At 48.3% G+C, this 27958-nt stretch overlaps 2 protein-coding genes across 2 annotated transcripts; one reads left to right on the top strand and one right to left on the bottom strand.

Moving 5' to 3' along the window:
• The first annotated feature begins 1237 nt into the window (after positions 1-1237).
• LOC118075742 (adenylosuccinate synthetase isozyme 2) lies at positions 1238-14755 on the top strand. Its single transcript, XM_060269566.1, has 13 exons — positions 1238-1558; positions 2634-2736; positions 4123-4191; positions 4439-4489; positions 4597-4663; positions 8043-8150; positions 8468-8549; positions 9232-9358; positions 9969-10123; positions 10234-10358; positions 11074-11171; positions 12697-12846; positions 13357-14755. The coding sequence occupies exons 1-13, from the start codon at positions 1328-1330 to the stop codon at positions 13407-13409; spliced, it is 1419 nt and encodes a 472-aa protein (XP_060125549.1). The 5' UTR covers positions 1238-1327; the 3' UTR covers positions 13410-14755.
• Positions 14756-15964: 1209 nt separating this feature from the next.
• GNG3 (G protein subunit gamma 3) lies at positions 15965-27465 on the bottom strand. The gene is made up of 3 exons (XM_035099413.2): positions 27215-27465; positions 18661-18766; positions 15965-16792 (listed from the first exon to the last, which is right to left on the bottom strand). Exons 2-3 carry the CDS (start codon positions 18757-18759, stop codon positions 16664-16666), a joined length of 228 nt encoding a protein of 75 aa, XP_034955304.1. The 5' UTR covers positions 18760-18766; positions 27215-27465; the 3' UTR covers positions 15965-16663.
• Between the last annotated feature and the right edge of the window lie 493 nt (positions 27466-27958).

Raw genomic sequence — 27958 nt, 5'->3', positions numbered from 1 at the left:
ATTTAGGCTCACATAAATGGGTTGGGGCGGGGTGGGTTGGCTTAACACCAACATGGTCCATGTAAGATCCTGCTCTGCCCTTTGTGTGTTAAGTCTGAGTTTCATAATCTTTTAATAAAAGTGCTTTGTCATTTTAAAGCTGGTAACAGTACGGAATAAGGAATCTGCATGTGCTTAACTGTACACCTGTTATAGACTACTGTACAGTTCTGCTTTCTCTTACAGAGGGTGAAAGGTGACTTGCACATGTTTCGACCAGCTAGTATTCAGATCTAGTAGTTTTTTTAAAGATAGTTTCCTGTGCAAAACACCCACCCACCCCACTAATACTTTATCCATGGGCTCTTAATGTATCTGCAAAACACTTCCAATGCCAGCCTTGAAAAAATGCAAAGGACAGCAGGCACTGCATTCAAAATAGGCTGTCATTTCAAAAAACATTTAACAAACCACTGCTATGGAAGTTAATAATGTAAATGCAGCAGCAAGGTACACAATAAAACGAAGCGATAAATGCAATTAAATCGCAATTAAATTAGACTGAAGTGGCTTTCAAGCTCGCCTGAGGCAAAAGTTCTGTGGAAGTGAAAAGCTGCCATTGCCTGCCTGAAAATGAGCCTCGAGCCCTTGTCGAGTGTTAAATCCTAACGCCGCCATATCGGATGCTGGCGCTGAGCTTGACTAAGAAGGCCCTATGTTGCTTTGGCAGGTTCTCCAATGATGTTCTTGAGAAGCGGGAAGTGGTCGCTATCGTGGGTGCTGGCGCTGAGGTTGCCCTGGACGCCGCCATCTTAGCTCGCGGGAATTTTGGCTAGGAGGCCTGCAAAAGAAAATGTTCATAAAAGGTTTTAAACTGTATTTAATGTGCTTTCATTGTAACCCGCTCTGGAACCTTAGGGTGAGGGGCGGGGGCTTATTATTAATCAATCATATTTTTATTATTACTTTCAGTTATATTTTATAATACAAAGACGAGAAGCATCAAAAAAAGAACTAGGAAGCTCCATCTTGTTACTCTGGACTCCAACTCCCATAATCCCTGGCCGCTGGCCCTCTTGGCTGGGGCTGATGGGAGTCGGAGTCCTAACGGCTCACAGGTTCTCTCTCCCCCCCCCTGCCTCTATTTTTTTCCTTCATATCTCTATGGGCTCATTTCATTATGGCGGAGCGGGGCCATGGCCGTGGCTGGTCGTTAAGCCTTCCTCCGCCATGTTGGGTGCTGGCGCTGAGGCCACCTAGGGCGGCGCCATGTTAGGGTTGGCTTCCGTCTCCTCTCCTGCTACCGCTACTTCTGCTACCGCTACTTCTGCTGCCGCTGCTGCTGCACATGGCGGGGACAGAGAGCGCGGCGACCCCCGGGAGCTTGCTGAATGGAGGCGGAGGTGGGGACGGGCCAGAGGAGAAGCGGCCCCGACTTGGGGCGGCCCCAGCTCCCTCCGGGTCCGGACCCCAGGGGAACCGCGTGACGGTGGTGCTGGGGGCGCAGTGGGGGGACGAGGGGAAAGGCAAGGTGGTCGACCTGCTCAGCCTCGACGCGGACCTCGTCTGCAGATGCCAGGTGAGAGACGAGAAGAGAGCCTGCAAGTGAAGTGGGGGTGGGTGGTGTTGAGGGTCTTGCTTAGGACTCGGGTGGCAAGCAGGTGTTGTTGGACTCCAACTCCCATCAGCCCCAGCCAGCAACGCCAGCGGTTGGGGATGACGGGAGCTGGAGTCCAGCAAACACCTGGAGGGACACAGCTTTCCCTCCACGACCCTGGTTTAGGATCCTAAAGTTGGGTGGAGGGTCCTCAGATCCACACACTATCCATTTAAAGCACACACCCAAGAAAAATCCTGGGGACTGTGTTTGTTTAAGGGTGCTGGGGATTGTGGCTCTTTGAGAGGTAAACTACAGTTCCCAGGATTCTTTTTCCAAGCTTAAAATGATCTGCCTGAGGCATTCCTGAGAGGTGGACACCCAGTTTCTAGCATGAAGGATAGACCACCACTTTCCAAGGCTTTGTAATGTCAGGAAGTTCACCCTAAAGTTTAGTTCAAATGTCCTTCCTTGTAATTTGAACCCGGTTGGGGAACCTTTGGCCCTCTAGAGAGACGCTGTTAACAAACAGGACCCATTACTGTTGGCTGTGCTGGCTGGTGCTGATGGAAGCTGTAGTTCAGCAACATCTGGGGAGCCAAATATTGCCTGCCTTATCCTAGAACAGGGACACTGGCTCGCCAGCTATTACTGGACTCCAACTCCCATCAGCCCCAGCCAGCATGGTCATTCGTCAGGGGTTCTGGGAGTTGTAGTCCAGCAGTACTTGTAGATCCGAACGTTTCTCATTTTGGAGCAGTAGAAAATCAGTTTGGTCCATCTGCTTTGTGATAGCCCTTCAAAAACCTGAAATATTTCTATTCCATTTTGCTACCAAAATAAACAAATCCCCCTCCTATAACAACACAACCCAGTTTTTTGCGGTTTGTGTGTGTTTCTTTACACATTTATATATCGCTTTTCAGAAAATCCACTTTTCAAAAGTGGATTGTTTGTTTAGTTGCCTCCCAATTAACCATACCCTAAGGCTGTTAACAAATTAAAAACACCGGCAATTAAGTGTTGCTGTTTTTTGTAACAATGTGTGTCTCTGCAGGGTGGCAATAACGCAGGCCATACCGTTGTGGTGGATTCGGTTGAATATGATTTCCACCTTTTGCCCAGTGGGGTTATCAACCACAATGCCACGTCGTTCATTGGTAAGGATTCTTGTGTGCTTGCCATGATTAGGATAGGCAGCCAAATCGGGTGCAGTGAGGGGGCAGATTTGGGGGGGGGGGTGTTCAAATCCCTGCTGTGACCAGATGGGTCTGACCCTGCATAGACTTCTTTCCCTTCCCCACAGTGGATGTTCTCCTTCTGCAGTTTCACCTTTTTTCTCTTTGTGTCCCTAGACAGGGATTTCCCCCCAGAACCCTACCTTTCTTTCCACTTGGCTGCTTGGGGTTAGGATTATGTGTGCTTCAAAGTTGCAAGACACCACTCGGCATGAGAGACTGAACCAGTATAAAGTATAGCCCTACCTAGGAGAGAGATGGGAAGGAAGTGGTTCTGTTGTTCTTTGTGGGATTGCCCAAAGATCAATTTGGGTTCCATAATAATAATAATAATAATAATAATAATAATAATAATAATTTTTTTTATTTATATCCCGCCCTCCCCAGTGAGAGCCGGGCTCAGGGAGGCTGACATCAATAAAGTTATAATAAAACGTAAAAGAAAGAAAAACAATTGATTAAAATGCAGATTAAAACACAATTTAAACTTTAAAATTGTTTTAAAATGCAGCCTCATTTTAAAATGGCCCAAATCAAAACCCAAAGGCCAGGCGGAACAGCTCCTTCTTGCAGGCCCTGCGGAAAGGTGTCAAATCCTGCAGGGCCCTGGTCTCCTGTGAGAGAGTGTTCCACCAAGTCAGGGCCAATACTGAAAAGGCCCTGGCCCTAGTTGAGGCCAATCTAGCCAAACTGTGGCTTGCAAGCTTCATTCAGGTGGTCCGTGGCATTTGTGTGTACAGTGGTGCCTCGCAAGATGAAAGTAATTCATTCCGCGAGTAACTTCGTCTAGCGAGATTTTCGTCTTGTGAAGCGCCATTTGCCGCGGCAAAAAACCAACAACAAAACGCCGAAAAACTTCTTGCAAAGCGCGGCCATAGAAAACTTCGTCTTGCGAAGCACCGAAAACATCGCAAAACGCTTTCGTCTTGCGAGTTTTTCGTTGCGCGAGGCATTCGTCTTGCGAGGTACCACTGTATTTGTGGCTGAAGACAGGAGATGGCACATCCATCAAGTTAGATATTCCTATTGGGGGGAATCTGACATAGCGCTAAGGAGATCACTCTGTCAGTGCTATGTTTTTATCTTCAGGAGAACATTTTGTTTTTCTGTCCATGGTGCTTTTTTTAAGTGCGTATTTTACATTTGATCTGGGCCTGGCCTGAAATGTTTAATTTGGGTATTTTGTAATGCTTTATTTGTCGGTTTAATTTCGGTTGTAAAACTGCCTTGAGATTTTCAAATGAACCGAGAGGCATACGAACCATTTAAAATTTAAATAAATAAACGAGAGGTTGTCTTCCCTTTCAGGCAACGGTGTTGTCATCCACTTGCCAGGACTCTTTGAGGAAGCGGAGAAGAATCTTAAGAAAGGGTCCGGTGAGTGACACACCCCCCCTCCCAACAATGTGAGGTTCCCTCCGTGCCTGATCTAAAGAAGGGAAGGGAAAAGGGAAAAGTGTGTGCGTGAGATGTGCTGGAAGGCAATGGTACAGCCCACACCTTTGTCCCTTCTGTATTATATTTGGCTTTCCATGGTGGACTGATGGAAAGTCCACTAATAGAAAGCCCTGTTGAGCTAAGAGATGGAAATGTTTTAAAGCCGCAAGCCGTTCTGTTTCCACAGGGCTAGAAGGCTGGGAGTCTCGGACGGTGATTTCCGACCGTGCTCATCTGGGTGAGTGTCAGCTCTCCCTGTCCTGAGGAATGGGAGGAATTTGGTGGTGGTAGTGAAATAGCAGTTAGAAAGAGACTGACGTATCTGTCATCTTGCACCTTCCCCAGTTTTCAACTTCCACCAGGCTGTGGATGGAATCCAGGAACAGCAAAGGCAGCTGCAGGCTGGCAAGAAGTAAGGAGGGTGCTGGGGGTGTGGCTCAGTGGCGTAGCATTGGTTGCTGGGGCCCAGGGTGGGCATGGGCATGTGTGCCGGGCAGGGGGTGCGTGGGCACTGGACCAGCCCCTGCCACTGCCAGAATGACCCCAAACCCCACCAGAGCAAAGCAGGGCCGCGCTGAGACGCATGCCTGTTTGCACAGTGGGGAGCCCGGTCAGATGACATGGCCCTTGGCGGGCGGAGGGGAGTCTTTTTCTGTCTCTGTGGCCACTCTGTCCTCTAGGGCAGGACCGTGGATCCTTTGGCCTCCAGCTTCCATCAGCCCTAGCCAACATAGCTAGGGACCCTCGTACCTACGGGACCGCCTCTCCTGGTATGCCCCGCGGAGGACCTTAAGGTCCACAAATAATAATATTCTGGAGATCCCGAGTCATAAGATGGCTAGATTGGCCTCTACTAGAGCCAGGGCCTTTTCAGTACTGGCCCCAACCTGGTGGAACGCTCTTTCCCAGGAGACCAGGGCCCTGCGGGATTTGTCATCTTTCCGCAGGGCCTGCAAGACAGAGCTGTTCCGCCTGGCCTTTGGGTTAGACTCAGCCTGACCCCTGTGTTTTTCTCCCCCATGGCTTGGATTTATGGCCTACTTGAAATGAGGCTGCACTTTAAATTTTAATACTGTATTTTAATCTGTATTTTAATTAATTGTTTTTATGTTTTATTGTGGTTCTGTTGGTGTCAGCCGCCCTGAGCCCGGTTTTTGACTGGGGAGTGCGGGGTATAAATAAAAAATTATTATTATTTATTATTATTATTATAGTCAGGGATGATGGGAGTTGTAGTCCAGAAGTCCCATAAGCTCAAGCTGTCATTGCCAATAGCCAGGGATGATGGGAGTTGAAGTCCAGAAACATCTGCAGGACTACGGGTCCCCCACCCATGCTTAAAATAAACAGTGACCCTTGGGCCACACTGGTATTTGGTAATACTGCTGTTGCAAAGGTCTCCTGTTATCGCATATACATTTGAGCTTTGCCACAGATCTAGCATGGGCTCAAGACTATGAAACTTGCCTGTTTATTTATTTAAAGCATCGTTTCCCTGCTTTTCAGCTGAAAGGACCCCCAGGGCAGTTTTACAAATCCATATGATACAAGAAAAAGACAGTCCTTGTTCTCATCTCACAATCTAAAAGACACAAACACAAAAGAGCTTGGGAGGGAGGAAAGCAAACTCAGTACATTATTTCTTAGTTATGGAGTTCTTATAATGACCAGCTGAAAAGGAAAGATTTCAAGGACAGGTAGAGTCAAAAGTTGCTGGTCTTTCAGAGCAGAGGCCCCGAAGTCCCATCTCAATGTTAGTGGAGGCTGGTCCATTAAGGCATATGGGGTGCTGCCCCACCTACCTCAGTCTGCCCCCAGCCAACCCTCTGTTCTTACCTAAAACCAGGCCGGGGGGTTGGCCCATCTACCAGGTTCTTCCTCCTCCTGAGTCTCCATATTGTCCCTTGTAAAACTCAGCAGGGAGGAAGAGAAAGATGGGGGACAAAGCTAGAATTAGCTGGTGCTGCCTTTCGTTAGCTCTGGCTCCACCTGTCATCAGTTGTGGTTCCAGTCACTGTTTAGCCTCCCTGCCTTCCACGCATTAAATCTGTGATGTGTATGTGACAAAAACTGTTCATGAGCCCCCCCACAAAGGCTGGCTCAGAAAAAAAAGGCAAGGAGTAGCTGCAAAATCTGAAGGAGGGACACACTCAAAACAGGAAATCCCTTTTTCTCTCAAAGAAAATAGGGAAAAGACCAGTTGAGCTCTAAAGCAAATATTTACCAGCAAAACTGAGGCTATACAAAAGTAAAATTAAGCACAGGAGGTGCAGAAGTGAGCTGTGACAACTGAGGTGACATCTCATTTTTATGCATCTACGTCTCCCCATTTTCCTGATACAATCTTTTCTCTTGTCACCTTCTTTTTGCTCACTAAGATTCGGCTTTGTACTGACAAATGACAAGCCTAGGGGCAGAAACCTGCAGGAATAGTTTTCCATTGTTTCGGGGACTGAAGTATTCTCTTGGGCGTCGTGAAGGTCATTCAGACCTGCTAGGCCCAAGGAGAAACAGATCATGCATCTTCTTCCCGGTGGTACATGATCTCAGCTCAACTAAAGCCTAGTCAGCATCTCTTCCTCTCCCATTCCAGAGCCCACGCAGTCACAGACATTTCTTCCCTCAGAACAAGGCACCCCAGGCCTGTTTAAACCTTGAACCAGAGTTCCTTGGCCAAAGTTTGCTTCCATTTTGCTCCATAGCAGTCTGCTACTCCCTCATCTTCAATACACACAGAGCTCTCTCCCCTCCCAACCCCAAATAAGCTGAGCTAACTGTTATAAAATGCAAACATACGTATAGGAAGATGGGGAACTGTCTCTAGCTCAGAATTGCCTTCACTGACACTGGCAGCAACTGTCCAGGATTTCAGGCAGATGCTTTGCCTCTGAGCTACAGTCCTCCCCAATGTTTGCATATGGAATGCCATGTTCTTCTGTATAAAACCCAGTCCTCATTGGATGTCGCCATCAGGTGTCCTCCAGTACCTTCTGCGGCATCCACAAAATGTCTCTGTAAATACCTCCTCTAAAAACCACAACATTTGAGAGACGTTTTGCCCTTCCTACTCAGTTCCTGTTTGTAGTGGCTGAGCCTCCCCTACATAGAACATCTCCTAACCTTAAAACATTCCCACATTTCATTGGATGCCATTCTGAATAAAGGAGAGGTGCAAAGAGCTTCTGTCTTTGAGTGAGCGTCATAGCTGCCAAGTTTTCCCTTTTCTCGCGAGGAAGCCTATTCAGCATAATGGAAAATCCCTTTTAAAAAGGGATAACTTGGCAGCTATGGTGAGCGTGGGTGGCTATTGTAGCTGCATCTTTCCTATGAATGGGAGGCATGCCTACACAGTTTTGCTGCCCTGTGCCTTTTTCGGCCACACCCCACAGCAGCCATTTTGTGTTATTCCACACTTCCACGGCAGCCATTTTGCGTTACGCCACACGCCCACAGCAGCCATTTTGTGTTATGCCACACCCTGCGGCAGCCATTTTACATTACGCCACATTTTGTCATTGGCACCAATGACACACTCTCAAAATCCCAAATGTGCCCACTGGCCCAGAAAGGTTGGTGACTCCTGCAGTCTTCAGGCACGGCCAGGGATGCCGCACTCAAAGCCCACATCAGCACAAAGAAAAACAATGTTGTTGAGAAACAAATTGACTCCTAATGTATATTTAAAAAATCAAAGTTAGAACTGGTCGCGATGGGGGGGGGGTTCATCCTTGCGGCTTATACTGCTTGCTCCTGTGAAAAGTAATGTGCCCCTCTGGTTACTTTTTTTTCAGCCTTGGCACCACCAAGAAAGGGATTGGTCCAGCGTACTCCTCCAAGGCCTCCCGAACCGGCCTACGCATCTGTGACCTCCTGGCGGATTTTAACGAGTTTTCCAAGAAGTGAGTTGATGGGTGGAAGAGATTGTTGTTAGGCATTATTGTAGATTACGGGTGAGGATTGCTTAACTGCGCCGTAAATCCGCTGAGAAGTTTTCATTTGTCTATTGTTCTTAAGTTGTTCTAAATTGTTTTTAATATTGTTTTCAATCATAAAATAATGGCAAGGCGGTGTATAGCCTACCTACACCATGTTGTTTTTGGTGTTATAAGCTGCCTCGAGCATGGTTTAATGATGGAAAGGTAGCTCGGAAATAAATGACAATGGCGATCGTTGGGGAGTGCAACTGACTCAGCAGCAATCTTTCTCCCTCTCTTAGATTCAAGGTCCTGGCCCAGCAGTACAAAACAACATACCCAGCTCTCAACATTGACACGGAGGCTGAGCTGCAGCAATTGAAGGTGATTATTGGGTTGGGGGTAGGTCCATGACTACTGGGAAAGCCTGCCTGCGGTGATTCGTGATTTTATTGCATTGTGTTCTATGTGGAGCTACCCTTACGCCTGGTCCAAAAGCTCCATCTCGTGCAAAATATTGCAGCTAGACTGACAACATATTGACTCAGTTGCTTAAAAGCTTGCCCTGGCTGCCTGTGTGTTACTGAGCCAGGTTCATCTACAACAGACATCCCCAAACTCGGCGCTCCAGCTGTTTTGGGACTACAACTCCCATCATCCCTAGCTAACAGGAGCCAGTGGTCAGGGATGATGGGAATTGTAGTTCCAAAACATCTGGAGGGCCGAGTTTGGGGGTGCCTGATCTACAAGGTGCTTAGCAGCTTGGGTCTAGGTCTAGGATATCTTAAGGACCACCTGACTCCTTATATCCCGGCCTGATGACTGAGATCTTTGGGGTAGTCTCTGTTGGTGTGCCCCCTGTGGCTTAGAGGTGCTGCTTGTAACTACTAGAAGCTGTGCCATCAGTGCAATGGGTCCAAACCTATCGAACTCCCTCCCGATTGAGAGCAGGCAGGCACCATCCTTGCTGAGTGTTGGGTGCATGACTCAGACTTTCTTAAACTTAGACTTTCTTCGACTGAGCCCAAAACTGCAGCTCATTTTTTAAAAAATCAAAACCCGACAGATTTATGCCGAGAGGATCCGCCCACTGGTGAAGGACGGTGTTTATTTCATGTACAAGGCCCTGCACGGCCCACCCAAGAAGATCCTGGTCGAAGGAGCAAATGCTGCACTCTTAGACATCGATTTTGGTAAGCATCCTCATTTTAACATTTTGAATGCAGGAGAACCTTTATTCCTCTCACAGCAGTGGCATAGCCACACTGGGGTGGTTGCCCCAGGTGCAAAATGGTTCGGGGGTGCAAAATTTCAGTATACCAAGTGCTGCCTCAATACAGCTGTGTGCTTCCATCGCTGGGCTCCGTTGGAAACGGCTTCTCTGTGCAAACCAGGAAGTTGCCTCTCCAGACAACGAAAATACTCTCTTTTTCCTTATCTCTGCAGCTGTTGGTGATACAAAGGCTGTTAGGCAGGCATACTCCGTTTCCCTCCCACCCACCGCCTTGGCGTAGCCCCGGGCACTGGCAACCCACACTATGCCACTGCCTCGCAGAACTACGATTCCCAGAGGTCCCCGGGAAGAGGGGTTGCCCGTTAAATTGTGAGGGAAATAGGGGCCTCCTAACAACTCTCAGCACCCTTAACAAACGACAACTCCCATAATTATTTTGGGGAAGCCGTAATGCTTTAAATGTATGTTGCAAAAGTGGCATTCATTGGAGACAATGCACAGGTTCCGTGCGCTACTTACAGGCCGCAATTGGCTCAGTGACGTTGTGAGGATTCTCCTTTCCCCACCAGGTACCTACCCATTTGTGACATCCTCCAATTGCACCGTGGGAGGGGTCTGCACCGGCCTCGGCATCCCCCCACATTACATCGGCAAGGTGTACGGCGTGGTGAAGGCCTACACCACCCGTGTCGGAGTTGGGACCTTCCCAACCGAACAGGACAATGTGAGTCTTCCCCTGGGGGGCCGTGGGGGCAGAACAGGAGCAAGACTTTGCAGCAGAGGGGGAGACTGGGTTACCCACGGGTGATTTGATGCTTTTCTCCCGTCTTCCAGGAGATCGGCGAGGAGCTGCAGTCGCGGGGGCGGGAATTTGGCGTCACCACAGGCCGGAAGCGCCGTTGTGGCTGGCTGGATCTCGTGCTGGTGAAATACGCCCACATGATCAATGGATTTAGCGCGTAAGCCTCTCTCTCAGTGCTAGAACTCGGGGACATCCAGCAAGGCTGAGCTTTGGAAATTTCAGGACAGATAAAACAAAGCTCTTCTTCAACAAAGCACTGCCCCAGGAAGCAGTGATGGCTAACAGCTTGGATGGCTTTAAAACAGGATATTGCCCAGCCCTGGTTTTGTCAAAGGTGCTGGTGGGGGGTTCTAGAGGAGTTTATACTTTTTGTAGTGTGTCACTGGAATCCAAAACTGAAAAGGTTCATTGTAAGGTGCACACATGGTCCTCTGATGCCTTCGGTATGACCGCCACATTCTTGACCCCGCCCCACATTGAGGGGCGTATCATTTGCACAGTGAGGGTCGAACACCTGACACATCCATGCGTGCTAATGGCTGTGTGTGAATGACCCAACCTCCACCCCGGGCCCCGCCCATAGGCACACAGCCCCCCAGTCTTCCACCCATCTAGGGCAGGCATCCCCAAACTGCGGCCCTCCAGATTTTTTGGCCTACAACTCCCATGATCCCTAGCTAACAGGACCAGTGGTCAGGGATGATGGGAATTGTAGTCCAAAACATCTGGAGGGCCGAAGTTTGGGGATGCCTGATCTAGGGCCTTCAGTGGCAAACAGGCATTGCCTGCCCCTGTTGTGAATGGAAAGCTGCTCCCATCTCTTGAACCTGGTTCATAACCCTGTAACTGTCGCCCTCTGCTCTGCTCCACAGCCTAGCTGTGACCAAGCTGGACATCCTGGACACCTTCGAGGAGATCAAAGTGGGCGTGGAGTACCGGCTGAATGAGAAACGCATTCCCTACTTCCCAGGTGATGCTGTGGGCCTAGCAGCACATGAGTAGGCAAACTAAGGTCCGCGGGCCGGATCAGGCCCAAGTGCCTTCTGGATCCGGCTCGCGGACAGTCCAGAAATCGCTTGGATTGCCAGCGCGCGTGCATTCTTTCCCTCTCCCTCCCTCTCCCTCACACGGCGCCGGCAGCACCTCCTCCCTCCCTCCTCCTGGCTTCTCCCCGCCCTGCCTAGAGGAGGAAGGGGGCTGGGTTTTGTTGGTGCCAGCAGCAGCAGCAGCGCTCGAGCGGCCGCCATTTTAAGCAGCCCCTCTCCAGAGCCCTTTTGCGCGCCTTTCATGCTGCTGCTGCCGCCAGCCCCTGCCACTCGCAAGACACAGGTAAGCAGCCGCTGGGGCTCATGGTGCTCTTGCATCATCCCCCCCCAATATACTCCAGCCTCCCACAAGGTCTGAGGGACAGTGGACCAGGCCCCTGCTGAAAAAAAAATGCTGACCTCTGGCGTAGCCTGTAGGCCAGTCAGCAACGGGAGGGAGGCTGTTTTAGCCTTTGCAGTTTAGGTAGGCCTCAGACAGGGGACCTGCAGCCCTTCAGATGTTACTGGACTCTGGCCCCTAACGGGTTCTCTCCTTCGGTTCAGAAGACAGGAGGAAACTGGTGAGGAGTGTCCTGGAGTCTCCAGCTGTTTTGGACTACAATTCCCATCACAGGAGTGCTGACTGGGGCTCATTGGAATTGTAATCCAAAGCAGCTAGAGAGTCCCTGGTTGGCAGAGGCTGGTGTAGAGAAAAACAGGTTTCGCTGAGAGTGTGGGTTCAGAAAGACTCAAGGGGAGGGAATGCTTCACATAACTCATTGTTAGCTTACGGAACTCACTGCCACAAGATGACCACTGGCTTGGGACAGCTTTTAAGGAGGAGTTAGGCAAATTAATGGAGGAGAAAGGTCTACCAAGGACTGTTATAGCTGCATGTTCAGTTTCAGAGGCAGCATGCTCAGTTCCTTATTTACCATTTTTATGCTAGTCTGTTCCTTGGAGTTGTTCAAGAATTCAAATAAACAAAAACAAGTGCAGTTCTGAAAGGTTCAGCCCACCATCGTCATTCAAATTGGCATCCAGTTGTGTCCAAATGTAGATGAAAACTTGCTCCCTGACCTCAGGAACACCCATGCCATATTTGGTTACAGTGGGTTGTACCTACATAGGATGGGTTTCCTCATGAGTAGGACTAGCATTGACTGCAACCCAGTGCCATAAGAGGTCTCCAGATGCATGCCATTTGGAATGGGCTGAACCTTTCAAAACCACTGATTTCAACCAGATTTTGCCTGATAATTCCGGAGATCAAGGTACCTTTCGGAATGACGCTCATTTTAATTGCCGATTTCCAAACCACACTGATATATTTTTTTGTTTCTTGAAACTTCTGAGCAACCCCCAGGTACAAGTAATGAATAAGAATGCCCAGATACAACTCAAAGCAAAACCAGAATACCCAAATTTAACAAGAGCTTCTCTTTCCCCCACCCTCACGGACGTCCACAGCCAACCAGGAGCTCCTCAACAAAGTGGCCGTGGAATACAAGGTGCTGCCAGGCTGGCGGTGCAGCACCGAGGAGGCCCGCAGTTTTGGTGATTTGCCCCCCGAGGCCCAGGGCTACATCCGCTTCATTGAGGATTATCTGGGGTTGCCAGGTGAGTTCAGTGGCCCAATGCAAATGGAACTTCTCCAGCACCCACACTTTGGAACTCCCTGCCCATTGATGATGGGCAAGCACCTCCTTCGCTGTGGCGTTTCCACCGTCTGAAATCTTTCCATTTGTTTGTTTGTTGCTTAAGCGAGGCTGCTCAGACGTGTGAATTTGACGCGTATTTTAATGTATTTTACTTCTTAATGTAAACCCCTCGAAATTAATGGATCTCAGTTAGCCATGTCTGTGAATTTCAATATATCTGGGCAGGAATACGCGTTGGCTGCAATCCTTTATTGTGAAGGGGTGGTGGTGGAATGGCCATCTTGTTATTAAACATCTGATTTCATCTGTCCTATTAATGTATGTTTTATATTTTATGTTGGCCAGTTGTGTGTGTGTGTGTGTGTGTGTGTGTGTGTGTGTGTGTGTGTGTGTGTGTGTATATATATCCTGTTTGGATAAATAAATACCTTTCTCTCTCAACACCTCCCCCCCTTCCCCTGTTTTGCAGTCAAGTGGATTGGAGTGGGGAAATCGCGCAGATCCATCATCAAGCTCTTCTGAGGATGGCAGCGGAACAGAGCAGAGCTCACGTCTTGGAAGGAGGAGGCGGCAACCACAGGCACTGCCCCTTGTCACTGCTATACTCAGTTCACGGACCAATCAGCACATGGGAAATATGGGGATCTTCCCGCCCCACAGGCCAGCCTCCCACCACCTTCACTCAGCTTAGAGCACTCCTCACCTCCTTTCCCACTACGGAGGCTTGTAGCCTCAGCGTAACAGAGACTTGCTGCCTCTGAGATCTTTCATTTTCTTTCCAGGCTGGTTAATGCCACACACTCCGCTTTCCCCTTCTGCCTCTGGTCGTTCTTCTCTCTCACAGGGGCCGCTGCCGTTCCGCATCTGGCAGCCTCGGTACTCCTGTGTCTTGTGATGGGCAAGGACACAGTCCCCCGAAATTGTAGGACATCCCCTCGTAGCAGAAAGCAATTCCCAGAAATGGGGCAGTTAACTTCTGTTCGCTCTGAGTGTGGATTCCTGTTGCTGTCCTCTTGCACTGAAGACAGTGGCCAAATTCAAGCCACGGTTTATCAAGCGTTGAAGAGCTACAGGAAGCCTTGGATGCACGCCCCCGTCTCTCCCGTCTGCTCTTCTGCTGTGGCCACAGAGATTGGAAAGCTTTTGCTTCTTTCACTGTTTCTGATCAGCCACAGTTTAGCATGACACCTGAACCCTAAACCGTAGCTAGGTGTTAACTTCAGTCAGTTTTGTTCAGGTGAAACAACAAACTGCAGCTCATCAAAAAGCAGGATCAGAAGTTTCCATCCATGATGGAGGGGGGTAGAGGGGACGTGTGTAAGCCAATGACGTGCTGCATCTCATTTCCGTCCAATAACATTGCCATTGCCTTCTCTCTTATCTTTTCTCTTCACCTGGTTTTATGGGGAATTTCCCAAAAGATTTAGCAATTTGCATTTAACATCCTGCCTTCCGTGATTGGACATAACTATGCAAATCAAACCTCCCCATCTGATAGCAGGGCTTGGGGTTTGCGTTGATGTGCAGGAACACTGCCTATAATCATCAGAAGCCCAGGGATGAATTCGAGTGTTCACAGGGACTAGAATTCTGACTATTCTTTTTTTATTTTTTTCCAACGATAAAAGTGGAGATTCACAGGCCCGATAGACTAGATACCAAAGCGTTCTCAGCACAGACTTGCACAACCACACCTTCCCAACCCAATGAAGTATTCCTGCCTTTGCGTGTGCGCATGGGAGTGTTAGAAAGCTCCCTTTGTCACAGTGTTGCCCCCAGTGGGGGGGCTCTAATTTTCAGGGCATTGTCGTGTCTGCCAATTTTCACTGTGCACAGAAATTAGCAATAAAGAACAGTGGTTTATTTTATGAATGGTTTGAATCATGAAGGAAACGCCAGGCCGGGACTGCTCTATTTTTTGTACCAGTTGTGTTGAAGGGTTCATGCCCCGCGACACACACACTTTTCTAGCTCAAAATGTTGCCAACTCTGGAGCATTTCCTGGCAGGAAAAGGCCTGACAAACTCAGATCTGTGGGCCATAAATGGCCCTCCAGGCCTGTCTGGCTTGTGGGACTCTTCCTCAGGCCACGCCTTTCACCTGCCTGGGTTTGTGCTACTCTTAAGTGTTTTTGCCTAAATGGGATATGTCCATGAGTTCTGATTATTCCTCTTGTCTGGTTGGAGGATAGACACGGGTTTCTATAGAAACAGCCACATTGCTCCACCTACTTTGCCTTTGGCTCCACCCACCTCTGGCATGTGTGTCTGTCCGTCCCCCGCCCCCCAAAACAAGGTAGCCCTCAGGCTGAACAGCTTTCCCTACCCATCCTGTATGATGAACCTAATTTTGATGCCAATCTTGTGACCTTGAAACCTTTTGGGCTTCCGACTCCCATCCACCCCCTACTGCCAGCATGCCCCAAGGCCCCAGGGATGGTGGAAGTTGCATTTTGACATTTATTCCTGGCCTCTAGCCCCAGCCAGTTTGGCAGACGTTAAGGGACAGCCAACGGGATTTGCGATCCAGCAATGTCTGAAGGGCACCAGCCTGGGGGAGCCTTTGAGCAGCATGTGTCATCGTTTTCAACTACATTTATTCTCGAGCTCAAAGAAGACCCTGAAACCAATTGGCAGCAGGTGGGAGAGGAATACATTTCGGACTCCCCAAGTTTCCAGTGGTCCCATTTTTTTTCACGTTTTTGACACACTCTTGCGCACATGCCCTGGGCAAACCTGGCGCCAGAGTTTTGCAGCCCTGATAACCAAGAGTCCGTCCATACCACCTCCTTGCATGCCAGAGTTTCTTTTTGATTTTGTCGTCTTGCTCCAGAGTTAGTTGGCTCCGCCTGCCATTATCTCTGGTCGAACCTCCTGTTGGGCTTCCTTGCCTTCCACCCCATCAGTCCCGATGGGCACCAGCCACCACTGGGTTCGACCCAGTACAGGGCCACTTCTTGTGTTAGCATTGGCTGCTCAGGCTAAGAGTCCAACAACAGCTGCAGGGGCCACAGGTCTCCCCTGACCCCTTAGCACAGGCACCCCCACCTCTCCATCTCAAAACCACTCCAGCCCAGCTTGAGTGGCTCCAGTTAATTTTATTACTTTCTGTGCTCTCTGATACAGTGTGAGTTGGGCAGGTGTGTGTGGCACAAGCCGCCTCGGCCTGTTTTGGAAGAAATCAAAACCCCTCGCTCTTTTCCCCCCTGGGTAGAATTTTTTTTGCGGGGAGGGTGAAACTTTTCAGTCCCTCTGGCCATAAGGACCAAAACTTGGTTGAAATAGGTGGGGTGGGTGGGACGGGGGGGGCAGTTTGTAGCAAAACCATTCATAGATTGGGCATACAGTAGGGGGCAGTTAATACCTCTAGGTCTCGTTTTGAGGAGAATGGGTGCCTTCTTCCCACCCTGTGTTGACTGTGGTCCACTTAGAAGGAAACTGGAGGGGCCGCTGTATCCATATCACTTGCAGAGTTTGAATTGTGCTCGGTTGAAGTGTATGGAGAAGTTAGCCTTGCAATGACACATTGTGGAGGGGGGAAATTGAAAGTGGAAACCTCGACAACTGCCCTGCCAACCCCTTCCCCAAAACAGCCAAAAGTTGGGCTTGGGGGTACATTGCAGCCTTCTCCTGCACAAACCCAATTCAACGCTGAGCAGTGATAAGGGTGTCCCGGGACTGGAGGATGTGAGGGATGGGGCAGGGGAGAGAAGGGAATCTGAGCAGCCCAGTTGGCCCCCTGGGCCCAAAGGGGTGAGGTTGGGAGACAGACATAGCTCAGAGGAGGGCACAGAAGAACTTCTTCTCTCGGAACGGGTTTTCGGAGGTGGGCACAGGGGTGATGAGAGGGTCCTCACAGGCGTGGGCATCACAGTAAGTCATCAGATCCGCAGCAGCCTTGGAGACCTGCCGAGGGAAGGGGGAAAGAGTTGAAAACTCCAGCCTTCTGATGTCAGTTTATAAAATGTTGCATGGCACAGAGAAAGCGGATAGAGAAAAGCTTTCCTCCCCCATAACAGTAGAACTTGGGGACTTCCAATGAAGATGAATGTTGGAAGACCCAGGGCAGATAAAAGAAGTTACTTCTTCACACAACATACAGCTAAACTATGGAACCCACTTCCATAGGCAGCAGTGAGAGCCACCAGCTTAGATGGCTTTAAAAGAGGATTGGACAAATGAATGGAGGAGAAGGGTACGATGGTGCCCCCTCCATATATTGCTAGACTACAACTCCCATCAGCCGCAGCAATCATGGTCAGTTGCCAGGGATGATAATTGGAGTTGGAGTTCAGCAACATTTGGAGAGCCACAGGTTCCCCTGCCCTGATCCAGCCCAGCAGGGGCTTTCATAGGATCTCGTGCAGAGAAGGCTCTTTCATCCTTTTAACTGGAGATGCCCTGCTGCGAAATCTGGTACATTCTGCATGCCAGGCATGTGTTTTACTGCTGATCTTTTAAAAAATTTATTTGCTTGTTTGGTTACCGGTTGTGTTTATCTACCGCTTTCCTGCCGAGGGGCCTTTTCTGACTATACAGCTCAGTAAAAGCTCGTTCTCACCACATGAGGGTGCATCTGGGCAAGCCATGCGTTGCTTGCAGTTGTGACCAGAAAGCAGCTTTGCTGCATTCCTAGCAATTCAGGGCTCAAGGGTGGGGAGGGGAAGAGATCTGCCCGAACCGCTGTTCACCCTCCTCAAACGGGCAGCGACTTCACGTTCTTCGCACATGTCAAAAACTACAAGGGGTTATTTGATTCAATGGTCCTTGAGCGCGCACACAGACACATGGACTTGTACAGATGCTCCGAAGCGAAGTGGTTGAGTGTGGGCTTTGGGGTATCTGGTCTGCCACTGTGAGAACAGGATGCAGGACTAAATAAGCATTTGGCCTGATCCAGCAGGCTTGCTCTACTGTGGCCCTTGCCACCTTTAGATTGTAAATTCCTTGGGGCAGGAACCTGTTCCCTCCTCCTCTGCAAGGTGCCACATGCCTACTGATAGGTAAAGGTACCCCTGACCATTAGGTCCAGTCGTGACCGACTCTCGGGTTGCGGCGCTCATCTTGCGTTATTGGCCGAGGGAGCCGGCGTACAGCTTCCAGGTCATGTGGCCAGCATGACAAAGCTGCTTCTGGCGAACCAGAGCAGCGCACAGAAACGCCGTTTACCTTCCTGCTGTAGAGGTACCTACGGTATTTATCTACTTGCACTTTGACGTGCTTTCGAACTGCTAGGTTGGCAGGAGCTGGGACCAAACAACAGGAGCTCACCCCATTGCGGGGATTTGAACCGCCGACCTTCTGATCGGCAAGCCCTAGGCTCTGTGGTTTAACCCACAGCGCCACCCGCGCCCCTACATGTAGTGATAGTGCTACATAAATAAACACCAGGTCTTTTGGGGGGGGATTTTTTTATTACTGATTTTCCAAATGTGGAATGCCAGGTCATTTCCCCCATCTATCCCAATACTAGCAGCAGCTCTCCAGGGTTTCAGACTGGGAATGTTCGCAGCCCTGCCTGGAGATGTCAAGGATCTTCTGCATGCAAAGTAGATGCTCTATTGCTATAAATGAGAAGGGGTGGTGTAGTGCCAGCCACCTGTGGCCCTTGAGTGGCTGGCACTACAAATCTCATCAGCGCCAGCTAGCATGGCCGGGGATGATGGGAGCTGGAGTCCAACAGCATTTGCGGTGTGTGTGTGTCACACGACCTGACCCCAATGGGGGAAGCAGTAATCTACTGCCCTTTTGGCCCCCTTCCTCCTATTTCCTACCTTTATCCTGCACATGCTGGCCTCAATCTTCAGTTGCTCCACCATCTTCCGGGCCTGCCCAATACTCATAGTGCTGTTTACTGGAGTTTCGCCCTTCATGAGGATTCTGCGACAGAAATCATGGAGCAAAAGATACTATAAAAACACTGGGTGTCACTGTGGACCCTATTTTAGATGAGTTTTTTTTTAATATAAAAAAGAGGATTGGTCAAATGCAGGCACAGGCAACCTTGGCTCTCCAGATGTTTTGGAACTACAACTCCCATGATCCCTAGCTAACAGGGCCATTGGTCAGGGATCATGGGAGTTGTAGTTCCAAAACATCTGGGGAGCCAAGGTTGCCTGTGCCTGGTCAAATGTATGAAGGAGATAAGGTCTTTCAAGGGCTATTTAGTAACTAAATGGAACCTGCATGTTCAGAGGCACTCTACCTCTGGATACCAGTTCATGGGGGCCAAATAACAGCAGGAGGCCATTGCCTGTATGGCCTGTGTATATACCATACATTAGAAACACATGGCACCCCCCAAAGAATCATGGGAACTGTAGTTTACCTCCCACAAAGCTACAATTCCTAGCATCCTGAATGAACTACAGCACCCAGGATTCTTTTAGGGGGGAGGGGAGGGAAATATATTTTAAATGTACGGTGTGCATGCTGCCCTGCCCCTGCTTGGTAGCTTCATGGCGTCACTTGGAAAAACAGGATCCTGACCTGGATGAATTTTTGGTCCAATCCAGCCCAAAGTGCTCTCCTCCCTCCCAACCCACTTTTTATACATCCCGATTGGTCACAACTTAATCTGGAATGAGCTGGGGTTGTAAAGCGGCCCATGGGGTTTTTTTTGTCATTTTTTAATACAGCATTTTTAAAGCCCATCCTTCAGTGAACACTGTCAGGCCAGCCTATGACAGGGATGATGAACCGCAAGTACAAAATACAGAGTTGCATGGAAATTAAACCTGAACAGAGCAGCAGCATAAGAATGAAACGCAACAGGTTGAAAACATCACACCATGAATGTAGGGGGCATTTTGAGACTGTCTCTATTTGTGGGCAAGATTAGTTCACATAACAGCAAATCCGGGTCGTGCACTTATAGATGATTTGGGAGATATTGGGCAATAAGCCCACTTCCACAAAAGAACAGCCTTTTTGTGATAAAGAAAGGAATGGGAAGATGCCCTGGAATAAATAGGATGACACTTGCTTTGAGGCAACATCGTCTAATCTCCCAACCAATGAGTGAATGCTTGTTAAATAGCATAGATCAGGCATCCCCAAACTGCGGCCCGCCAGATGTTTTGGCCTACAGCTCCCATGACCCCTAGCTAACAGGACCAGTGGTCAGGGAAGATGGGAATTGTAGTCCAAAACATCTGGAGGGCCAAAGTTTGGGGATGCCTGGCATATATCATCTCATCTCCCTGCAAAGCAATTTAGGAAGCATCCTCAATAAACAGGCCGCCTGGTAGGGTCCCTACGTTACCTGGTAAAATCCTATGCAAATAAACATTTATTTGCCTGGCAGTAGAATAACATGAAATACCACATCTACATCGTTAATTTAAAGCACTATAATACCCCTTTAAACATCCATGGCTTTGCCAATAGAATCATGGGAACTGTAGCTTGTTGAAGGTGCTGCTGGTTGTTAGGAGACTCAATTATCTTCATGGAGCTACGATTCTCAGAGCAGTGTTACAATCAATCTAGGGCTGCCATTCATCCATATTTTCTCAGACTTTTTTTTGCCAATTATTTTTATTGATTTTCCAAATTTCAACCCAATCTTCACTGATTAATACAAATCAATACCAAATTTATACAATTTTAATTAAATGACTTCCCACTCGCCATTGTTGATGCGACCTTAGCTTCTAATATTACTGTACTGCGTTAAACCTTTTACATTATCTCCAGTTACAATCCATTACCCAAAATTATCCCTTAATTGTCAACTGTACTCTTAGCTGTTTCCATTCGCGTTGAAACAGTATCTAAAGCATTTACATACTTTTGTAAAACTTCAAGTGAGAATATAATACTGTACTTCTTTTCCTTCCATTCTTTGCTCTCTGCCACTTATATCAAATGGATTTTCCCAGACATTACCGGGATTTAAAAGGCGGAATTGATGTCTAGTGGGGCGGGGGCGGATTTCTGAAAGGCAGTGCTTTGTCCTAGATCTTAGGCAAGGTTTTTACCTTTTGAAATGTTGCAATCCTAACCAGGGAACTCAGAATTACAGCTCTGGGAAGGGAACAAGGGTTTCTCCTAACACAACTCAGCACCCCTGAACAAATTGCAGCTCACATATGAGGGGCCACAGCTAAGGAGGCCCACCCCTAAATTGCCACATACCTAATTTCCAATTCATCTTTTTATAATCCAGAGGAATTATATACCCTACTTACACCACCTAGTTTTCCACCTGTGAGTGCTTGTTAAATATAGGGTTGGCAGGGGAGAGTTTGAAATGCAAATACTTTGAACAATGGAACATAGGAAGCTGTCTTATTGACGTTGCTCAATCTAGCACAGTATGTCTACACTTACTGGCAGTGGCTGTCCAGGGTTTCAGGCAAGGGGCGGTCCCAGACCGAGCTGGAGATGCTGATCAGCGAACCTGTGATTTTATGCACATGCAAAGCAGATGTTGTGCCACTGGGAGCATGATTGGGAAATCGACAAGATCCAGTTGTGATGTTGTCATGAAAATGGGGCATCCGGTTAATCTTGATAAGGGCTGGAGCGGTGTTGCAAACTCCTGGCACTTGACCAGTCCCTGTCAAGGCTTCTTTTAAACAAGAAGCTGTTAGCTTTAACCTGGACCTGTTTTCAAGGTCAAAGCTTCAAGGGGAACTAGCTGCCCTCTAGACATTTTTTTGGACTCCAATGCCCATGGAGTCAGCATGGACAATGGTCAGGGATGATGGGAGTTGTAGTCCAGCAACATTTTCTTTCTTTCTTTATAAACCACACTTTCATATAAAATATCACTAGGCAGCATACAGACAAAAAGAACCACAGTATTGCAATGAGAATATCAAACGCATTAGGAAAAAGTGGCTGGCAAAGCATCTTCAAAGACCTGTCTGGGGAAAACAGTTTTTAAAAGATGTCTAGAAATGAGCAGGCATGGTCGTCCTCTGTTAAAAGCCAGTCAAACCTCGGGGGCAACACAGATGACCCATCTGACACCTCAGCGATCAAGAGGGAGCATGAGGGATCAGGTGGGCCTTAAAGTACTTTGGGGGCCCAAACATCTAGATGACCACAGGTTCCCCATCCCTGGAGCGTAATAATAATAGTAATAATAATAGTAATAATAATAGTAATAATAATAATAATAATAATTTATTATTTGAAACCCGCCCATCTGGCTGGGTTTCCCCAGCCACTCTGGGCGGCTTCCAACAAAGATTAAAAATACATTAAAATGTCACACATTAAAAACTTCCCTGAAGTTAGATGTCTTCTAAATATCAGGTAGTTATTTATCTCTTTGACATCTGATGGGAGGGCGTTCCACAGGGCGGGTGCCACTACCGAGAAGGCCCTCTGCCTGGTTCCCTGTAACTTGGCTTCTTGCCATGAGGGAACCGCCAGAAGGCCCTCGGTGCTGGACCTCAGTGTCTGGGCAGAACGATGGGGTTGGAGACACTCCTTAAGGTATACTGGGCCGAGGCCGTTTAAGGCTTTAAAGGTCAACACCAACACTTTGAATTGTGCTGGTGGAAGTGCCTCTGAGCACATACGGAGTGCCATTCCCAAATATCAATACACATCCTGCACTTCCAATTCGGGACTGGGAGAAAAGGCTCCCAGAAGGAGGTGTTGCTTCTGCAGACTCCAAGCGCCGCTTTCAAGCAGAGCTGAGGAGACCTTGAGCTGCTGTTGGACTCTCCCACCAGCCCCAGCATCCATGGCCAGTGAGCACATCTGGAGAACCTCAAGTTCCCCACCTCTGCTTTAAAATAACAAATAAAAAGGTTTTAAAAGGCTGCAGTCCTGTACCTGGGAGTAAACCCCACTGAATTTAACAGACATAGCGCTGATAGGATTTCTGTCGGTGTAACTGTTCCCCCCCCCCTGCTGCCACACAGCTGTTCCCTTCAATTTATTCTCACAAATAGGTTTGGGTTTGAGAGTGTCTGACTAGCCCAGAGTCACCTTATTGATTTATTTAGAAACATTTATAGAGTAGCTGGGGCAACCCAGCGAGATGGGTGGGATACAATTATGATGATGATCATCATCATGCTTAATATTTCAGAAATCTCTAGATATCCCACCTTTCCTCCAAGGAGCTCAAGGTGGTGTGCACGGTTATCTTCTGCCCCCATTTTATCCTCACAACAACCCTGCGAGGTGAGACAGACTGAGAGACAGTGACTGGCCTGAGGTCAGTGAACATCATGGCTGAGGGATTTGAACACAGAACACAGCCTTATTCTGAAGGCCCATCTGCACCATACATTTAAAGCCATGTTATACCACTTTAAACAGCAATGGCCTCCCCCCCCTAAGAATCCTGGGAACTGTAGTCTCTTAGGAGACCCCTAAATCCCCTCAGGGCACTTCAGTTCCCAGAGTTCCCTAGGAACAGGGGTAGATTAAATCTTGCTGAGAATTGTAGCTCTGCAAAAGGAATGGGGTGTTTTCCCTCAACTCTTGGCACTGTTAACCAAATGGCAGCTCCCAGGATTCTTTGGGGGGAGCTGTGTCTGCAGTGGTATAAAAGCACTATAAATATATAGTGCGGATAAGGTCTGAGTCAAATCAGAGGTCTGTAAAAGTATTGTCAACCCTGACTGGCAGCAACTTATTTAGGGTTGCCAGACTCAGACAGGACTTCTGTGCCTTTAATTGCCCTGCTCTCTTTTGAGTCTGGAAACCTTAAAGAGAAACCAGCAGACCCTTTGCTTGGAAATTAAACAGAGGGTCTGCTGGTTTCTCTTTAAGGTTTCCAGACTCAAAAGAGAGCAGGGCAATTAAAGGCACAGAAGTCCTGTCCTCTATTGAGTCTGGCAACCCTAAACTTATTAGGCCCAGACAGGGACTGTTCCCATCCCAGCTAGAGACAATGGGGACTAAGCGAGTTCTAGCAATAACCTAGGCCTGGCCTGAGGAAGAGAGGTACAGACCTCAGACGAAGGAGTCTTGATTTAAGCCAAGATCTAAACCAGGAATCTGGTGGTTGTATTTTTAATGGCCTGAGGACAAGAAGAAAAGGACAGGCTGTCTCTGGGAGCAATGCAACATTACTTTCCCTCACCGACTAGGGTTGCCAGACTCAATAGAGGACAGGACTTCTGTGCCTTTAATTGCCCTGCTCTCTTTTGAGTCTGGGAGCCTTAAAGAGAAACCAGCAGACCCTTTGTTTAATTTCCAAGCAAAGGGTCTGCTGGTTTCTCTTTAAGGTTTCCAGACTCAAAAGAGAGCAGGGCAATTTTTTTAAAAAATATTTTTATTAATTTTCCAATTAAAACCAATTATATCACATTCAATATTTCAAATTATACACATATATATATCAATCAAACCGAATGTTATGCCAAATCATCTAAAGAATTTTTTATTTGGGTTCCCATGCTTCAAGAAATTGGGAATTCCTCGCAACTGTCCACTGCCGTCTTTTTTCTAAAGTTCAAATCGTCCTCCAAGTTCATAATAATCCAGATCTTCCCCTTACAGTCACATAGATGTTTTCCACTTTCATCCGATTGTTTCCCAGCCGCTGAGATAAATATCAAACAACGTTTCACAGATGTTCTTTCTCCTGTGTGAGTTAATCAGTCCAGCCTCCCCATAAATCTTCTTAATGGAGCTCCTTGTTGCGTCGAAGCAGCCCGAAGCAGCGCCATCTCAAAAAGCTCAAATCACTTTCGCTTTCTCTCATAGCCATGAAGATTCACGATCATTATAGAATTTACAGCTTTTTCAGGCAGGAGACCCAAACATCAAACCATAAACTCTTGGTAAATTAATAGATCTCCTTGCCCTATAGCTGAACTTAGCTTCAGGTCGCTGCTCCAATTTAAAGTGTGTCACAACTCATAAATCCTCCGAGCGCGTCCAGAACTCCTTCCGCCCAACTAGGGGGAGGCTTTTCTCATCGGCAACTCCACATCTTTAAAAAAATATGCTCAGTAACAACAGTTATAAAGTTCAACTCACACAGTCTTTTGCTTCTCTTTCACTCCAAACAAGCCAGGACATCGCGTCCGGGAAGGTACGAGGCAACAATATGAAGGGAAAAAAAAATAAAAACTCGCTTCCCTTATCGCTCCGTCCCCATCAATCCTTCTTCCAGATGCAGTACAATCTTTGACTCCTCTCCTTTCAGCAGCATAAATTTCTCAGCAGTAAACAGCGCTTCTTCCCCTCCTTCTGAAGTATGTCCATAGATTTAAGCCTAATTATCTTCTTTAACCATGGAAATCCCCGCCATGCAGATTAGCGTCCGGGAGTCCTGGCCCTCGTAAGTGCTCAGCCCAAGCTCCCCCCACTCCAAAAACAGTCGGAGTGGGTCTGGGGGCATCGCGGGCCAGCGGCCCCTCTCCGTAACCCCCGGAGAGGGTAGGGGGCTGCCATTTACTCCCCTAGCAACCGCCAAATTCCTTACGAAGGTCAGAGAGATGGAAAACAGGTCCGCCATTCCTGCAGGCGGAAACCGGAACCTCAAGAGAGCAGGGCAATTAAAGGCACAGAAGTCCTGTCCTCTATTGAGTCTGGCAACCCTATCACCGACCCCAAAATATATAGGGAGAAAAGCTCAGGCCTTGGGGTTTGCTTTCCTGGTGTTTGAAAGCCCTGGTAGCCAGCCAATGCAGTTGTCTTTCCTTTTCTTAAAAAGGTTTCACAGTCTGCCAAATGAAGTGACTGCAGAGGGCATTGCAAGGGGGTTGTTGGGATGGGCGACACAAGGACCCCTGCTAGTGGCAAGGTGGATTGTAAAGCCAACATGATGTTATCCAGACTTTGTAGTCAGATTATAGGTCCCATCAGCCCCAGCCAGCATGGCCAGTGGACAAGGATGATGGGAGCTGTAGTCCAGTACCTTCTGGAGGGCATCACATCAGCTCACCCTGAGAGGAAAGCCCTTAAACCAGAGATGGGGAACCTGTTGCCCCTCAAGAAGTTTCTGGAGTCTGGGCTTCAACTCACATCAGCTATGAGCATTGGCCATGCTGCCTGGGGCTGATGGGAGTTGTAGTCCAAAAACAGCCAGAGTCCCAAGTTTGGGAAACACTGACCTAAGCCACTCCAGGATAGCATTCCATTCAGTCACATGTGTCCTCAATTTAAGACATTTCCTTTGGGGCCTCAGCCTATATGCCAAGTATACAGCAGGCGTCAAGGAGTATTGGGGACAGGTCATATAGCTCAGTTGCAAGCACCTGTTTTGCATGCAGAAGGAACCAGGTTCAGTCTCCAGCATCTCCACCCATGCCTGAAATCCTGGCGTGCCACTGCCAGCTAGTGTAGACAATACTGAAGTAGATGGACCAGTGATCTGACATGATATATGGCAGCTTCCTATGTTCCCTAGTGATATTAAAACGAAGGTTCATAGCTCAAGTTGGGCCATAGCTTCAGTGCCCTGCCGAGAGCTACTGCCAGTCAGAGTAGCTAGACAGTACTGAGCCAGATGGAACAATGGTTTGACTTGGTATAAGGCAGTTTCCTATACAGTATTCCTGTAGTGAAAGAATGCTATATGAGGGTTAAATTTCTCCACATTATTTTCTTTCTTTCTTTCCAGACGAAGAAGCTCTCCCCATTATCTCACTTCCTCCCTTTACAGCCCACCTTCCATGAGAACAAATACTCACCCTGTGAGCTCTACCCAAACCTTTATTTAAATAATAATAATTGCTGCCCCACCCTCATATCTTTCCTTCCTTTTTCTTTTCTTAGTAGATGCAAACAATAAAAGCGAGGGGTGGGGAGTGCAGAAAAGCTATATCAGGCAGGGAGATGCTATGAAGCATGAACAAATGGCAGTTCCAAAGGCTGGCATCAGAATTCAAGCACCCCCACTATGATTTCACATTTTTGTTGGTTCCCCTATTCTTGGCATAGCTGTGGGGGAAGGAATCTCTGCCCAAAAGCCCTTTCCTCTATTTCTATTTCCATCTGCTCCTCCTCCACTCCCCACCCCCAACCCAAGCAATCCAAGCAAGTAGACCATGGAAACACAAAGCTATGACAGCTACTCACACCCTCCTTCTTTTGTCTACTCTCTTGCCACATTTTATTTATATAGAAAAGCATTTATAGACTAGCAGTTCACACAAGGCAGTGTGTGCCACACAATACAAACAAGAAGAAAATCTATAACACTGTCAGAATAGTGCAAAATGGTCATTCAAATCCCTGGCTGATCAGAAAAAAAAATTAAACATTTGCATAGGCCCATCAACATTAGGTCTCTGCCCTGAAGAGGTTCCATATGCCAGACATCCTAATCTTCCCTCCCTGCATGCAAGGAGCCGCCTTCCACCCCCCACCTCAGAGCTGATGGAGTTTTCCCCCAATACAGACCTTTATTTTGGATCCCTGTTGGGAATGAAGAGATGGGGGTGTAAATGTGGGTGCCTGTTGGTTTTTCTCAGCCTTGGGTGTGTTCCGATGATCTGGCGTAGAGAGGAAGACTCTGGTCCTCTCTCCCCACCTGGACTTGAGTGTGGGGGTAGAGGAAAGGGCGTGGGTGTTCTTCACACGGCACCTTTCTGCTTCCTTCCCACCACCAAAGCGGTGACTCCACCCTGGCGTCTCCCCAGTACCCTCCTCACCTCTTCCAGGGTGGACCTTAATTAAATAGAACTGGTACCTAGAGGATGCTCCAACAAGCCACTTAAGGCTGGGGCTGAACCATCTCTGTGCCAGGGGTGGTGCTGGTTGTGGAGGCGAACCCCCCACATGGGTTTATCTAAAAAGACAGCTGCTTTTCTGGAGTGGAAGGCTACAGTTGCTATGGAGGAAATTTAATTAAAGAGGAGAGACGTGAGGTTGTGTGGGGATTGGGAAAGCACCGCTAAGGAGTGGGGGCTGCTGGCCCACACACCCCTCATGTGCGTAGTGGTACAGGCGCATGGGAGCTGCAGTACCGTGTCAGCATCTCCCTTTCATTTGGAAATCTGACATCAATGCACACTGCCTACTTTTCCCCCCTTCTTCCAGGCTTCTCACCCCCCTCCCTTTCTAAATAGGCACAGCAGGTACACAAGCAGCTTCCACTCCCTGCAGCACCTTGAACTATGTAATGTGGGAGGCAGAAAGCTGAAG

This window comes from Zootoca vivipara, chromosome 17, assembly GCF_963506605.1.
Source record: "Zootoca vivipara chromosome 17, rZooViv1.1, whole genome shotgun sequence".
NCBI lineage: Eukaryota > Metazoa > Chordata > Lepidosauria > Squamata > Lacertidae > Zootoca > Zootoca vivipara.
Note: the sequence above shows the minus strand (reverse complement) of the source record. Positions and strands in the feature narration are given on the sequence as shown.

Bases quoted from the DNA above. Each gene is read 5' to 3' on its own strand.
- GNG3 (XM_035099413.2), bottom strand. From the start codon at position 18,759: ATGAAGGGCGAAACTCCAGTAAACAGCACTATGAGTATTGGGCAGGCC. The intron at 16,793-18,660 runs GTAGGAAATAGG...TTCCCTCGGCAG, and splicing joins CCAGCATGTGCAGGATAAAG to GTCTCCAAGGCTGCTGCGGA.
- LOC118075742 (XM_060269566.1), top strand. From the start codon at position 1,328: ATGGCGGGGACAGAGAGCGCGGCGACCCCCGGGAGCTTGCTGAATGGA. The intron at 4,664-8,042 runs GTAAGGAGGGTG...CTTTTTTTTCAG, and splicing joins CAGCTGCAGGCTGGCAAGAA to CCTTGGCACCACCAAGAAAG. The intron at 8,550-9,231 runs GTGATTATTGGG...AAAACCCGACAG, and splicing joins CTGAGCTGCAGCAATTGAAG to ATTTATGCCGAGAGGATCCG.